The 14457-nt window shown below is 43.5% G+C and overlaps 1 protein-coding gene across 5 annotated transcripts in view; it reads left to right on the plus strand.

Annotated features, from left to right (window-relative positions):
- DIP2C (DIP2 acetate--CoA ligase C (putative)) overlaps positions 1-14457 on the plus strand; it is a 390975-nt gene that overhangs the window by 209338 nt on the left and 167180 nt on the right. For all 5 annotated transcript variants that reach the window (XM_045812960.2, XM_087857775.1, XM_045812961.2 and 2 more), the window contains one exon: positions 3380-3490. In XM_045812960.2, the coding sequence (XP_045668916.1) occupies positions 3380-3490 (111 nt within the window). The remainder of the gene's footprint in view (positions 1-3379; positions 3491-14457) is intronic.

Below are 14457 nucleotides of genomic sequence, written 5' to 3' on the forward strand. Positions count from 1 at the left end.
CGTCTCAAGGGAAGGGGCAGCTCCCCGTGAACATTCAGATGGTACTTAGAATGGCAGAGCTGTGCACAGATGGGAGACGGATGGAGCCAGGAGGCCTCTTGGATGCCCGTCCCTCGATTCACATGGGACCTGAAGCTGAGTCTCTGTCTGCCACGGGGTGCTTCGAAAGTGTGGGACAGAGAGCCACTCTCCACCCCCACCACGTTTTTGCCTGAGAAGGATTAATCTTTGCCTGCTGGCTTTGTGTGTTTTTGGAGGGTTCCCCCACCTCCCTCGAGACCCCTCACTTTGCAGTGTCGTCGCTCAGGCCCGGTCCCCACATTCTGTGGTCCGAGAGCTGGTTTTCAGCTGTGGCAGGAGTGTGGGCCCTCAGCGCCCGGCGTCCTGAGCTCCGTGTGTTCTCGTGCTGCCTTATACACAACAGGAAGGACCCCTCACTCGTTACCTCGGGGTCCCCCTGTGCGGACAGGTTGGAAATTCTAATCTGAGTTGCTGCCTATTTGACGGACGGCCTTTCCTTGTCAGAACATACTGTAAGCTACTCAGGATTTTAGTCACAGTGAGGGCAGCTAAAAATTAATGATGGAAATGCGCATACTGATATTTTAGTTTTTAAAATGCGCTGTTGCCGGTGAGCGGTAGGAGCGATTCTCTGTTGTTAGTAGCTCGTCTCTTAAAGCGCGTGTCGTAAGCTGTGTACTTTGGCTTGTGAAGGTAAATGTTCAGGAATCAGCTGAGGACAGGCGTGCAGGTCCTGGTCTGTGCGCTGCGCCTGCGTGTCCCGCGAGTGCGTGCCCCCTGGGGACCCGGCCGGGTTAAGGTTAGTGGAATTCCGGGAAGTGTATTCGAGTTCGGGAGGTCTGTAGTGACACTGAGATGGACAGCCGGACCGTGTGTGTAAATCGGGCACTGTTTCACTTGGCAGCTTGGACGTGCACGTTCAGCTCTGCTTCTTCCCAGAACCGCCCTAAGATGTCTGTAAACGCACGAAGTGCAAATCCGCAGGACAGCGGAGTGCGAGACACTGACAGGTTTCAGTGGTATGTGGGGTTGATGGTGGGGGTGCCGAGTGTAGCAGACCATGCCGCTTTCATGGGCACCATGAGGGACAGGGCCAGGCCTGGCCTCTAGGAAGCAGGTGACCCACGTCTTCCCCACTCCCCCAGAGATGCTTGTTCTCTGAGAAATAGAACTGAGAACCTTGGGATGTGGGGTGCAAGGCACTGAATCTGAGCACGTGCCCTGGAGAGTGAGAACAGCTCCAGCCCCGAATGACGAGCACTTCTGTGTCGATTCGCAAGACAGGAGACCAGAGGTCTCTTCTTTGGGTAAATGCAGCAACTCAGGTAAAAGATCTGCTTGCTGGAGGTCGGTCTGGTGATGACCCCGCCACAGGAGGAAGACACTGGCTCTCAGCTCCTTCGGTGGGAGTAAAGAAAAAATCAAGAAAGTTGACAGAAAGGAAAAGAAAAAACTAAGCAGATTTTTCATGAACAGTATACCATCAGAACGGCATTTAGCTTCTCACCAATAATTGTCATGGGGAGCACTGAATGCACATAACTTTCAAATAAATCGATTTATACAAATGTTCAAAATTTCAAATTTGCATGTAATTTTGCTTAGATGTCTAAGCAAAAGCCAGTTCCAGAAGGGAGGGATGCTGTGTGGTGGTTACGCAGCGGGTCTGGACCAGCCAGCCCGGATCAGAGCAGGAGGGGGTCCTCAAGGAGGGTCTTCAGGGAAAAAGACTGTCCCCAAGTTGTAGGTGATTGCCCTTGGGGGAGAAAGGGTTGGAAAGGGTTTTCATTTCTGTTGGGATAGTTTGAAGGAATTAGCAAGAGGTCCATTGAAAACCAAGATGATGGAATCGAAAGATACAAATATTAACCAGGAATAATGGAAAAGTCTAAGATAGAAGGGTATTCACAGCCCACTACTCACTCACGTTCCTAACGATGTGTAGTGAGGGCTACGCTTTTGTAAAGAAGTCGTGTGTGGTCTAAACTGGGCGGTGAAGAGGGATCGCAGCTCATGTTTGTAAACACCAGATGACCACCACTTCCCATCATGACTTAGCACTCCTCGGTTCCATCAGTTCTGTGCCCCTGTTTGATGAAATAGAGCAGGTTTTCTTTTTTGACGGTCATTTGCAGACTCTAACTGGACAGGGTTGGCAGCTGTGAGCTGCTGTGTCGTCAGGAAGCTTAACGGTGTATGCCGCGGACGAAGTGCTTGCAGGAGCTCGCCAGGTGACTGGCGTGCGTGTCTTCCGTGCAGTTCTAATGCAGTTAGTTAACCTATCCTGTCACTAACCACAAACATGCCAGCAGGAGTTGGGGTGCAGCCGGGTGCCTGGCTGGCTTAGTCGGCAGAGCATGCAACTTTGATCTCAGGGTCGTGAGTTCAAGCCTCACGTTGAGCATGGAGCATAGTTTAAAAGAACAACAACTGAGGTGCAGAAATCAGCACAAGAGACATGCTACACCCCTGATATGAGTAACCCTATGGGGCCGTCACGGAAAACCAGGGACTAAACAGTTTCTGTTAAAATAGCCATTGCTGGTTTACTTTCTCTCTCAAGTATCGCTGGTCCTTTTCTGAAGACTCAGCAGATAGTGTTTGATGCCCAGCGCTCCGAATTTCTTTCCTTCTGCGCTGTAACGATGAAACCCTCCCCTGCTGTACTGACTTAGTTCTACGGAGATGGGGCTTCTTGCCGCTCGAGCGCCCCAGTGTCGTTGGCATCGTGATTGCCAGATCTAGGTCAGCTTTTGACAAATGCCCGTCAGATCAGTTTATCTGACTATTTTATCTTTTCAGGTAATTCCTCAAAGCCAGATGGAAATAGAAATCTTTCAGTTATTTTGCATCGAAAGGAGTAAGATTTCAGAGTTAAAGATTTTGAATGAATAAAGATAAACCTTTATGCACAGTCCTGGTTACCTGAATTGTGTCATTAAGATATCCTGTGAGATTTATTGTAAAGGTAACCTTAATGATAAACATAATTTTTAATTTCCTCAAGAGTGAACATAACCCTTTCCATATGTTTGTATATAAAGAAGATTCTCACCCAGTTCTTTGGGCTCCATTTCTCTCATCCATGTTCTAGACGTGTGTGATATAGGGAGCCTGTGCTGGTGTCTCTAAAGGCTGTAGTGTTAGGGCGTGAGTCTTCCCCTGCCTGGGACACTTCTCCCTCTCTTGTTCAGTGTCCATGATGTCCCCTGGCCCCTGTCCATGCCCTCGTGTGCCCTCACTTGGCCACAGGCATGGCGTGAGTCAGGGCTTCATTCTACCAAATGATTTTACCAAATGAATTAACTCTGGCTGCCAGGTAAAGCCTTACCTTACTTTGCTGTTTCCCTTAACCCAGGGGTGGATCAAGCGTTGCCTCCCGAGCGCCGGGCTCCCGTCACTCCTGCTTCTTCCACTCGCTATCACCGCCGAAGGTCCTCAGGGTCACGAGATGAGCGCTACCGGTCAGGTAAGGCACCAAGTGGTCGTGAGGTCACTGTGTGGTGGTGATGGCAAAGTGGACGGGTGGGTGCGTGTCTGCGGTAGCCGCGTGGGTGTGGGGCAGGAGTGTGGTACGTTTGAATGTCCCTTGGTTGGTTGTGTGATCACAGGTGATGATATCCTGCCTCATAAACAGATACACCCTCAGGGGTACACATTAGAACTCAGTAAACACTAACTCTTTTTACATTTTTAAAGATAATGTCTGCTATTGAGAATTTCATAACAGTTGAACAGTAATCTCTCATGAGCCAAATTTTGCTTTTTTTTTTTTAGGTGTTACCATTTGGCAGTTTGGTTTTACTTTATATTTTCTCAATTGCTAGTATAATATTTTCCTTCTCTTTTAACCCCAGGATTCCTGTTTTTCAAGTAATTTTCAAAAAAGAAAATCCTTAAATTTTCCTATGTTCTTTGTTTGCTTTGTGGTTTATGGTGCTGTGTAAGAGAATGCTGTCTTGGTAATTCCGTTCTATTGTAGCCATCACCCGGGTTTGGCTGGCTTGACTTTCTGTCATTAATTTCATTCCATTACTTTCGCTCATCAGAAAACTTGTTTGGTGATTAATATTTTAATTAAATTTGAGAATTTTTTCCAACATCTACATTAAAGTTGCTTTTCCGGCTTCCCTAACTACAGTTTTTAAGGAGAATCATCAGTAAGTGTTGCTGGGACCTCAGTTCAGGGTGGATGTGGATTGCTAACAACGACAAAAGATAACACTTACACTTCACTTTGTATTTTGCAGAGCACTTTCACAAGTACTATCCCACTTGGTTTTTACAACAGCAGGTGAAGTGCTTACTGCTCCTTCAGGTTGCAGGCTATGGGATGAGGCAGCTCAGGCGGTTCACACCCGGGCTGGGCAGGTCGACCACGCTCTTGGTTCCGTTTCACGGCTGCTTCCATTAGTGGGGGTGACAAGACAAGCCCCCCACCCTTTCCTGTAAGGAGCCGTCTGCCTGACTTCCTGGCTGGGCTCCTTCCTAGGGGGGAGGGAGGGGTAGGGCAGACCTTACAGCATCAGGGTCGTCATCTGTGGAATCAGAGTGGGCTTGAAAGGCAGTGAAGGCTGAGTGCTGCCCCTTCCCCCCCCGCCAGATGCCTTGATGTGGGGACAGTGTGCGGGTGGAATGAAGCAGGAGCTTGTTCTTCACTCCACCTTCTGTTTTCCAGAGATATTTGAACACCCAGTATGTATCAGGAGCCCCTCCTCATGCAGATGTTTCAGAGGCCTCTTTCAAATAGTTAGGCAGGTAGAGGCATGCACACAGGTGCTGTCATCCTACTATGAAATGCTTCACTTGTCCGGATGCTACCGTGTTAGTTTTTTGTGTATGTACACACATAGTCACAGATGCAGCAGTTGTAAGTACAGACACACGCAGGTGGATATAAAGTCACATGTACAGTAGACACACATGTAAACACATGTCAATGCACACACAGCCCCCTGTGTGGTAGACACATATGTAGACACACAGTAGACACGGGTACACAGACACACAGGTATATACATGTCAGTGTACATACAACCCCCATAGAGTAGACACATATGTGGACACACAGACACATGCATATAGATATATAGGTACACAGGCACACATGTAGACCCAGAGACATGTAAGTACACACAATAGACACACATTTAGACATACGCACATAGACACGTGTGGACCTAGATACATAAACATGAAGACACAGACACATATAGACACACATGTAGACATGCAGACACATCGACACACTTGCAGGCACACATGTAGACACACGTGTGGACACCAACACAGATACATGTAGGTGTGCAAATACATGTAGACACATGCAGGCACACACACACGTAGACACACATTTACTATCACCAGTATCTTTAGTTCTTACTGAAACCAGTCAGGTGTTGTTTTTTCCATTTTATAGATGAGAAACTGGAAGTTCAGGGAGGTGTGTGATTGTTCAATGATAACACAGTGAGGACCTCATTGAAACAGGATGCAGATCTGGCTTTGGCTCTGTCATCTGACTTCTTGCTACACAGAAGATTGTAACTTGTGTCTTGTTCTAAGCTCTAACTTTCTGTGTTAAATTTTTTAAAAAATTTAGATGGAAATTGAGACCTGGCACCGTCTGTTTCTTCCATTACCTCTCTTTCCTAATGATGAGGGGTGGGGCTGATAAACCCCTGATGTGTACCCGGCTTTTGCTATGGCATATTCTCCAAATCCTCCTGGCTGTTTTAGGAGACAGGCCAGGTGCTGGTTGCTTCACCGTTTTTCTTTTTAAGTAAAAGTCTGAGAGAGGTTAACAAAGTAGGGAACAGTGCTGTCTTGGCCTCAGGGGCATCTCCATTCGCTCGTGAAGGCTGCCTCCCATCTTGGAGAGTGAAGGAGTAGATGCGGAAGGAAAGTGTGAGCGGAGGGTGGTGGTGAAGGAGAGCAAGAGAACCTCTAGCACTGCCCTCTTAGAAGAAAACTGCACCTGTCTTGGTCCAGCCCGCCTGGAGCCCTACTTCAGAATCTCTGTTCACGTCAGGTAGCATCCCTGTGGGGCAGCAGACGTGGGAACACCTGCTGCACTTGGGCTCTGTCTTTCCAGTTAGAACCCCAGATGTGGGGCTGAGCTTGGAGCTCTGCTGGCTTTGGGTGAAGGAGCTCACAGTCCAAAGGAAGAGCCAGACCAGTGACCCAAACACGGGTTAGCTGGTGACACACCTCTGCTCGTATTCCAGCAGTTTCTGCTGCTCTCAGGGTAAGATTCACATGTACCATGTCCATGGTCTGGCTTCCTCTTATTCCGTGGTCTTGTCGTTCATGTCGTCCCCTTTCTGCTGCTGCGCTGGTTTCCTGGATGTTTCTCAAGCACGTAATTGCAGTGGGGCTTTTATGCTGTCTGCTCCTGCTGCCTAGAATGTTCTTCCCTCGGATACACATTGCTTGTTACCTCTCCATCACGTCTCTGCTCAGGGTTACTGTTTTCATGAGCCTTCTCTGTCCACCCAGTTAAAATAGTACGACAGTAGTGTCACCTCGCGCAGTCCCTATGCGTCCCCTCCTGACTCACGTGTGTCCCTCGCAGTTATCACCTCTGACACTGTCAATCATCCATCTTCCTACCTACCTACCCGTCATCTGTCTGTCCATCTAAATGTCTATCATTTGGCTACCTACATCATCAGTACGCCTCTCTGTCCATCTGCCTGTCTACCATGGGAACGTGTGGCTCAGGAAGACAAGGATCTTTTGGTTCACTCATGTATGCCAAGCATCTGAAATAGTGCCTTGTTGTTTTTGGAAGGAAGGAAGGAAGGTGAAGAAGCACAGTGCATTTGGGGGAAAAGCAAGAAATTAGGTCAGATGGGCCGGATTTTAAGGTCTGTTGTGTACTATGCTCAGGAACTTAGACTTTATCCTGACGATGTCGGAGTACCGCTTGAAGATTTTAGGCAAAGGCACAAGAGGAACACATTTAGGGTTTAGGGAGGACTTTGGTAGCGTTGTGGCCTATGAATAACACAGCAGAGGAATTAGAAAGACCCTGAGATCGATGCACATTTAGAAGATGAGTCAGTGTCAGCGAGGTCTGACCTCTGTTCAGAAGGTAATAGCAGCAGGACCTTGAGGCCGAGTCAGCATGGGCGTGTGTGAGGGTGGGAACACGTGGTGACTGGTGCATGCGTAGGCCCTGCGGCTGCACAGGTGATGGTCTCCAGCTCTGCTTTAAAGGAGTAAGGTTTCCATTCGTAGGTTAAAGATGGTGGGACTGGCCCTGCTGTTCACTTGCTGTGTGGAGAATACTATGAAGATGTTACTCCATACAGACTGTCTTCATTTCTACACATTCATACTCCTCTGAACTTTGAGTAGATAATAACTGCTTAGGTTACGTATGGGAGAAACCTACCGAGAGGCTCTTGGCTTGTGCACCTCGGTGGGGCTCTCATTTTCTACGATCAGCACTCGTGCGGCACCCACCCTGGGGGGAGCTAGTGAGGACCCGGGGGTCAGTATCAGCCTCGTTTGATGGTCTCACCACCTTATTTTCTGTTCTTTCCTATTGTTAAAATAGGCTAGTCCCGAGTTTTCTATTGAGACATTTCACGAATATACTGTGAATTACTTTCTCTTTCGGTGTATGTCCACAAATCCTTTAAGATGTGGTAACTCTGAAGAGCGTACTGTGGCCCTGTTGCCGGTGTGCGGGTGTCAGGATTTTCTGGTTTCTGTTTTCCTGTGCCTGCATGGAAGATTTAAGACACTCAAAAGAAAAAGTTCTGTGGCCCTCAGGAGAGTTTGGTTTCTAAAATTCTTAGACCACTCAGCTTGCAGTAGAATTACTTTGGATGCTTCACTGACCAAATTATATCAACCAAGAAGTAATTCTATTATCTCTTAGATAATTGCTCTAATTAACAATCAATCCAGTCAACCATATAGCCTCAAATTTAATCTCTCTTGGCTATACTTTTCCATTTCATTTCCAAACCCGTGGCTTTCCATTGTAATGAACTCCTACTGGAATTCTTTATAATAGTGTGTACTTCTCCTCTTTTTAAATAACTTTATTTGGAAACTTAAATTTGATTTGGAGAGTGAATTAATGAAGAGGCATTTCCTGAGTACCTAGAAAATGTCAAACTCTGTATTAGGCACTTTATTACTTTTACTTGATAAGTCTAAATTAGAACTTAAAGGAATTCTAGCTGTTTTTTATGCCCTTTCTCCCCAACCAGAAGCCCTAGAAAAGAACACTGAGATTTGTGTTGTTTCTATTTCTACCAGGACCAACGATGATAAGGAAGAATGTTCAAATAAACATGCAGCATACAGTTTCCTAATATGTTTAAAATGGTGGTTTTGTCTCTTTGTGAGCTGACAAATAGCTTCAGAAAGCACATCTCCAGGTCCGTATGTGTGCACGGACCAGAGTGGCTGCCTTCCCCGGGGCCCAGCCCTCACTCCAGGTGGAGCACCACAGAGCCCAGTGTCACTCCTGGACAGCAGGCTCAGACAGGTGCCAGGGACCCAGGGGGACCCCGAGACCCTCTAGGGATGTCTGTGAGGTCAAACTGTTTCTGGAACAACACTGACACATGATTTACTGTGTCCACACTCATCCTCCCATGAACGTACATGGATTTTTCCAAGGCTGCTGGACGTGGTGATACTGCATTCTGACAGTTGGTGCACGTGGTGATTATGAAGCCTTGCATTTTAAAAAGCTTTTCAGTTTACTTTCTAATACAGTGAATGTCAAAGCATTAGTCCTATAAACAAAAGCTTTTTAACATTTTCACCAATTTTTAACAGTTTAAAGTGTTCTTTGGGTCAAAGAGTTTGAGAATCACTGCTTGTGACTTGTAAAAATGAAATTCTTCTTTAAAACTGGAGACATACTATGAACTACAAATTTGTACATGCGAACCCATCCCTGAGGCTGCTTTTGTGCTGATGACTGTTTAGAATCTGAGGTATGGCGGTGCTCAGCTGCTGGCCATAACGGCTTCTCTCCTGGTAGCCGTTCAACACACGTGCAGTTTTGCGTCCCGAGCGTTTGCTGAGCACTGTAGGAGAGACACGAATACAGAAGACGTTGTGTTTGCTTCCGAAGAGTGTATTTGCCCTGTAGTCAGTTCTTCCTCAACATTAAAGTTTAATTTCCTACATTGAGAAGGTTAATCTTTCTCTAGTCAATTTGAATTCACTGATTTTAATATGCTTTCCAGCTCTGCAATCTGATTCCCTCTGAACTAAATTTTTTCATTATTTATTGTAATTCAGAAATAACGTATTTTGTTACAATAGAGTAAGAGAAGAATGCACTAAATCAGACTGCATACTCAGCTAAATATTCCCAGTGAAGGACAGGCTTATCTGAGTCAAGCTGCAGTGTCCAGTGTGGTAGCCAATACCCACATGGGACCTTATAAATTTAAATTAGTTTAAATTTAAAATTCTGTTCTTTTGTTTTACTAGCCACATTTAAGACAAGCGGCTACACTGGGCAGTGCAAGTGTGGAAAGTTGTCACGGCAGAAAGTTTTATCCCACAGAGCTGCTCTAAAACCAAGGCTGTGGGAGACTTGGAAGGAAGACAGAAGATGCGTTTGAAGACAGACAGTAAAGGCCCATTTGTTCAAAACTAATGAAAATGAACTCAATCTTGATATCTGTGCCTAGTCATTTAAACAAAATGGCATGGTTAGAGCTGCGTGTTGACAATGCCAGTGTGTAGCAGGTCGTGCGGATAGATTGGTTGGGCTGGGGTGGGTTCCAGGCTGAAAACAGGGACACGTTAAGAGGCTATTGTATTTTGGGTAAAAAAAATAGTCTAAAACTTGTGGGGCGCACCGAAGTAGTACTTAGAAACTGATAGCCTAAAATATTTATATTAGGCAATAAGAGATCCTGGAAACTGAAGAAACAAGGATTTAATTTAAGAAGTTGGAAAAGGAAAATTGAGTTAAGTCCACATGAGGGAGAAATGAGAAAAAACAGAAAAAGATATGGAGTAGAGGAGATAGTCTTGGCTCCATGCCAGCATGCCTCGGAAGCATGAACTTGGTCACATGGATCCTTACAACAAGAAGGAAGCTTAGAAATGGAAACCAGCCACTTGAAGAGTTCAGCTGGATCCCAACTTTGATCTGTCAGCAAACTGAGGTCATTGGGAAAACCACTGCTCCAAAACCAGGGGCGGGGGGGGGGGGGTAATGTCAGTGGATAGATGGACACCCTAGAGAGAATGTAAAGACTGTGCTGGAAATCGGAGACACTGTGACAGAAATGACGAATGGGCTCATCAGTAGATGGAAGGTGGTGTGGTCAGAAATTCATGTCTACATAAAGAAAGGGGGACTGTTAGAGAAGGATTACACAAAGACTAAAGAGAATCTTGTTTTTATAATTCTTAATTGCTCTTACAGATTATAGTTTGTTCAGAGGAATGATAGGAATGATGTATTGGGTGATTATAAGCATATACAGTAGTGAAATGAATGGCAGCGATGTTCTAGGGGGCAGGAGGGAGGAATTGAAACTATTGTGTTATGAAGCACCTGTACTAACCTTGAGGTGCTGTAGTGCTCCTTGAAAGTGACCTTGGAGTATTTGTAAATGCATACTGTGAACTGAAGAACAACCACTTGAAAACGTAAAAATGAAGTATAATATACCAAGGAGTAAAAGTCAGATCATATACAATACTCAATTAAAACTAGAAAATGCAGAAAAAGAGTGGAAGACAAAGAACGAGTACAATAAATAGATAATAGTAACAAGCATGTTAAATAATAATCCAAACATATGAATCACTTTAAATGTCACTGACCGAAATGCACCAATTACACTGTCAGAGTAGACTGGAGACACCACCCACTCTGTGTGGACTGTAAGACATGCACTTTCACTATGAAGACACAGGTTAAAAGTGAAGAGGTGGAGAAGAATATACCATGCTAACCCTAATTTAAAAAGCTGGAGTGGTGACATTAGTTTCTTATGGAATAAACTCGGGAGCAAGAAAAGTTATCGGGGATTACATATATAAAGGAGTTGATTCTCTGAGAAGACATAATTCTTAATGCGTACATGCTAACAAAATACCACAATCCATGAGACAACAGCCATAAATCTGCAGACATAAATAGACAGATCCACAGTTACAGTAGAGTTTCAACATCTCTGTATCAGTGGTGGACAGATCCAGTAGGTAGCAAATCAGTTGAGGATATGGTTGAACTGAAGAGTTCAACTGAGTCAACTGGATTTTTTAAAAATATTTTTTTTTATTTATTTGTCAGAAGGAGAGAGAGAGACAGAAAGCACAAGCAGGAGGAGCAGTAGGGAGAGGGAGAAGTAGGCTCCCTGCAGAGCAGGGAGCCCAATGCGGGACTCGATCCCTGAACCCTGGGATCATGACCTGAGCTTAACTGACTGAGCCATGAAGGCATCCCAGAGTCAACTGGATTTAATTAACCTTTGTAGGGTATTCCATGCAACAACAGCAGAATACACATCCCCAAGCTCACACAGAACAATCACCAAAATAGACCACATCCTGGGGCATAAAACACACCTTAAATTGAAAGGAATAGGAATAAAAATATGCTGTCAGGGCACAGTGGAATTAACAAAAATCCATGACGGATGACTGGAGAAGTCCCACACACTTGGAGAGTAGACAGCATGCTTCTGACTAACACATGGATCAAAGAAGCCTAGGAAATTTGTAAAATATTTTGAACTAAAAAGGGAAAATACAAGTGATCAAAGTTTGTGGGATGCAGCAAAAATAGTGCTTACAAGCGAATGTGTAGCATCCAATGCTTATGTTAGAAAAGAAGATCTACAATCTGTAAGCTTCAACCTTAGGAAAAGAGCAAAGTAAATCTGAGAAGAAAAATAATAAAACTTAAGAAATAATGCAATTGAAAAGACGAAATCAGAAAATCAAAGAAGCCAAAAACCACTTCTTTGAAAAAATCAATAAACGATAAACTTCTGACCAGGTTAACTAAAAAAAAAAGAAGACAAAAATCACTAATACCAGAAATGAGAAACTGACCATCACTACTTATTCTATAGACCATAAAAGGACAATAAAGGAACATTACAAACAACCCTGTGTCCACAAATTTGATTATGGAGATGAAATGGACCCATTCCTTGAAACACACAATCTGTTGATGGTCACACAAGAAGAAGTAGACAATCTGAGTAAGGCTATGTCTATTTAACAAATCAATAATTAATAACTTATCAAAACAAAGCACCAGGCCCAGATGGGTTACTCATGAATTCTACCAAACATTTAAGGAAGAGGTTATACCTCTCTGTATAATCTGTTCCTCCAGATAAAAGGAGAGGGAGTGCTTCCTAAGCATTCTATGAGACCAGCATTAACCTGATACCAAAACTAGACAAAAGCATTACAAGAAAGAAAAACTATAGGCTACTATCTCTCATGAACATAGATTTAAAATATTCCTCAACAAAATAGCAAGTCAGATGCAATCATGTATAAAAATTATATACCATGACCAAGTGAAATTTATTCCAGGTATGCAAGGCTGGTTTAACATTCAAGAATCAACTAATGTAATTCATCACATCAACAAACTAAGGAAGACAACTCATAAGACCCTACCAATAGATACAAAAAAAACATTTGACAAAATCTAACACCCATTCATGATTACAGCAAACTAGGAATACAGGAGAACTTCCTCAGTTTGATAAAGAACATCTACAAAAAACTTCTACTTAACATCATACTTAGTGGTGAGAAACTAAATGATTTACCACCAAGATCAGGAGTAAGGCAAGGATGTTCCCTCTTACCACTCCTTTGCAACATTGTACTGGAAATCCTAGCTAATGCAATAGGACAGTAAGAAAATCAAAAGCATACAGATTGGGAAGGAAGAATTAAAAACTTATTCACAGATGATATGATTGTCTATGTAGAAAATCCCAAGAATCAAAAAATCGAAGTAATAAGTGATTATAACAAGGTTGCAGGATAGAAGGTTAGCATACAAAAACCAATCACTTTCTTATATACCAGCAACAAACAATTGGAATTTGAAATTGTCATTTACGATGTTATTTACATCAACACCCCCAAAAGGGAATACTTAGAACTCTAAAAAATGTATAAGGCCTAGATGAGGAAAATGATAAAAGTGATAAATCATAAGAACTATTAAATAAACAGAGGGTCCGTGTACATGGATAAGAAGACTCAATTGTCAAGGTGTCAGTTCTTCCCAATTTGATCTATAGATTAAACAATCCCAGCAAGTTATTTTGTGAATATCAACAAGTCAGTTCTAAAGTTTATATGGAAAAGTAGAAGACCCCAAATAGCCAACACAATAAAGAACAAAGTTTAGGACTGATGCTATTCAACTACAAGACTTCATATAAAATGTGGGATAGTACAGACAGATATTGGTGAAACGATAGGCATATAGATCAATGTATCCTAGTAGCTCAGAAATAGACCCACAAATATAGTCAATATTTGGCAAGCAAAGGCAACTTGGTGGAGAAATGATAGACTTTTTAACACATAACACTGTAATAACTGAATGTACACACAGATCTTAAACATCTTTTTTTTTTTAAAGATTTTATTTATTTATTTGACAGAGATAGAGACAGCCAACAAGAAAGGTAAAACAAGCAGGGGGAGTGGGAGAGGAAGAAGCAGGCTCCCAGCGGAGGAGACTGATGTGGGGCTTGATCCCAGAACGCCGGGATCACGCCCTGAGCTGAAGGCAGACGCTTAACGACTGAGCCACCTAGGCGCCCCACAGATCTTAAACATCCTAATCCTTTCACAAAAATTAACTCAAAATGTATCATAGATCCAGGGTGCCTGGGTGGCTCAGTCGGTTAAGCATCTGACTCTTGATTTCAGCTCAGGTAATGATCTCAGTGTTGTGGGATTGAGCCCCATGTCGGGAGTCCACTTGTCCCTCTCTCTTGCTCTATCAAATAAATAAAATCTTTTAAAAAAATGCATCATAGACCCAAAAGTAAACCAAAACTAAAATTCCCAGAAGATAACATAGAAAATATAGGTGACCTTGGGTTTGGTGATGACTTTTTTGGTGTAATGCCAAAAGCATAATCCATGAAAGAAAAAAGTTGATAAGTTTGACTTCATTAAAATTAGAAATATCTGCTCTGTAAAAGACAGACTAAAAAGGTAAACCACAGACTAGAAGAAAAATCTTTGTAAAAAAACATTTCTGATTAAAAAAAACTAGTATCTAGGATATACAAAAAACTCTTCACACCACGAGTGAGAAAACCCACTAAGAAGTGGGTGGAAGATCTGAACTTACACCTTCCCAAGGAAGGTATGCAGATGGCAAATACACAGGAAAAGATGCTAAACATCATATGTCATTGGAGACATGCGGGTCAAAAT

Source organism: Ursus americanus, chromosome 31 (assembly GCF_024610735.1).
Source record: "Ursus americanus isolate L20-20 chromosome 31, mUrsAme1.1.p, whole genome shotgun sequence".
NCBI lineage: Eukaryota > Metazoa > Chordata > Mammalia > Carnivora > Ursidae > Ursus > Ursus americanus.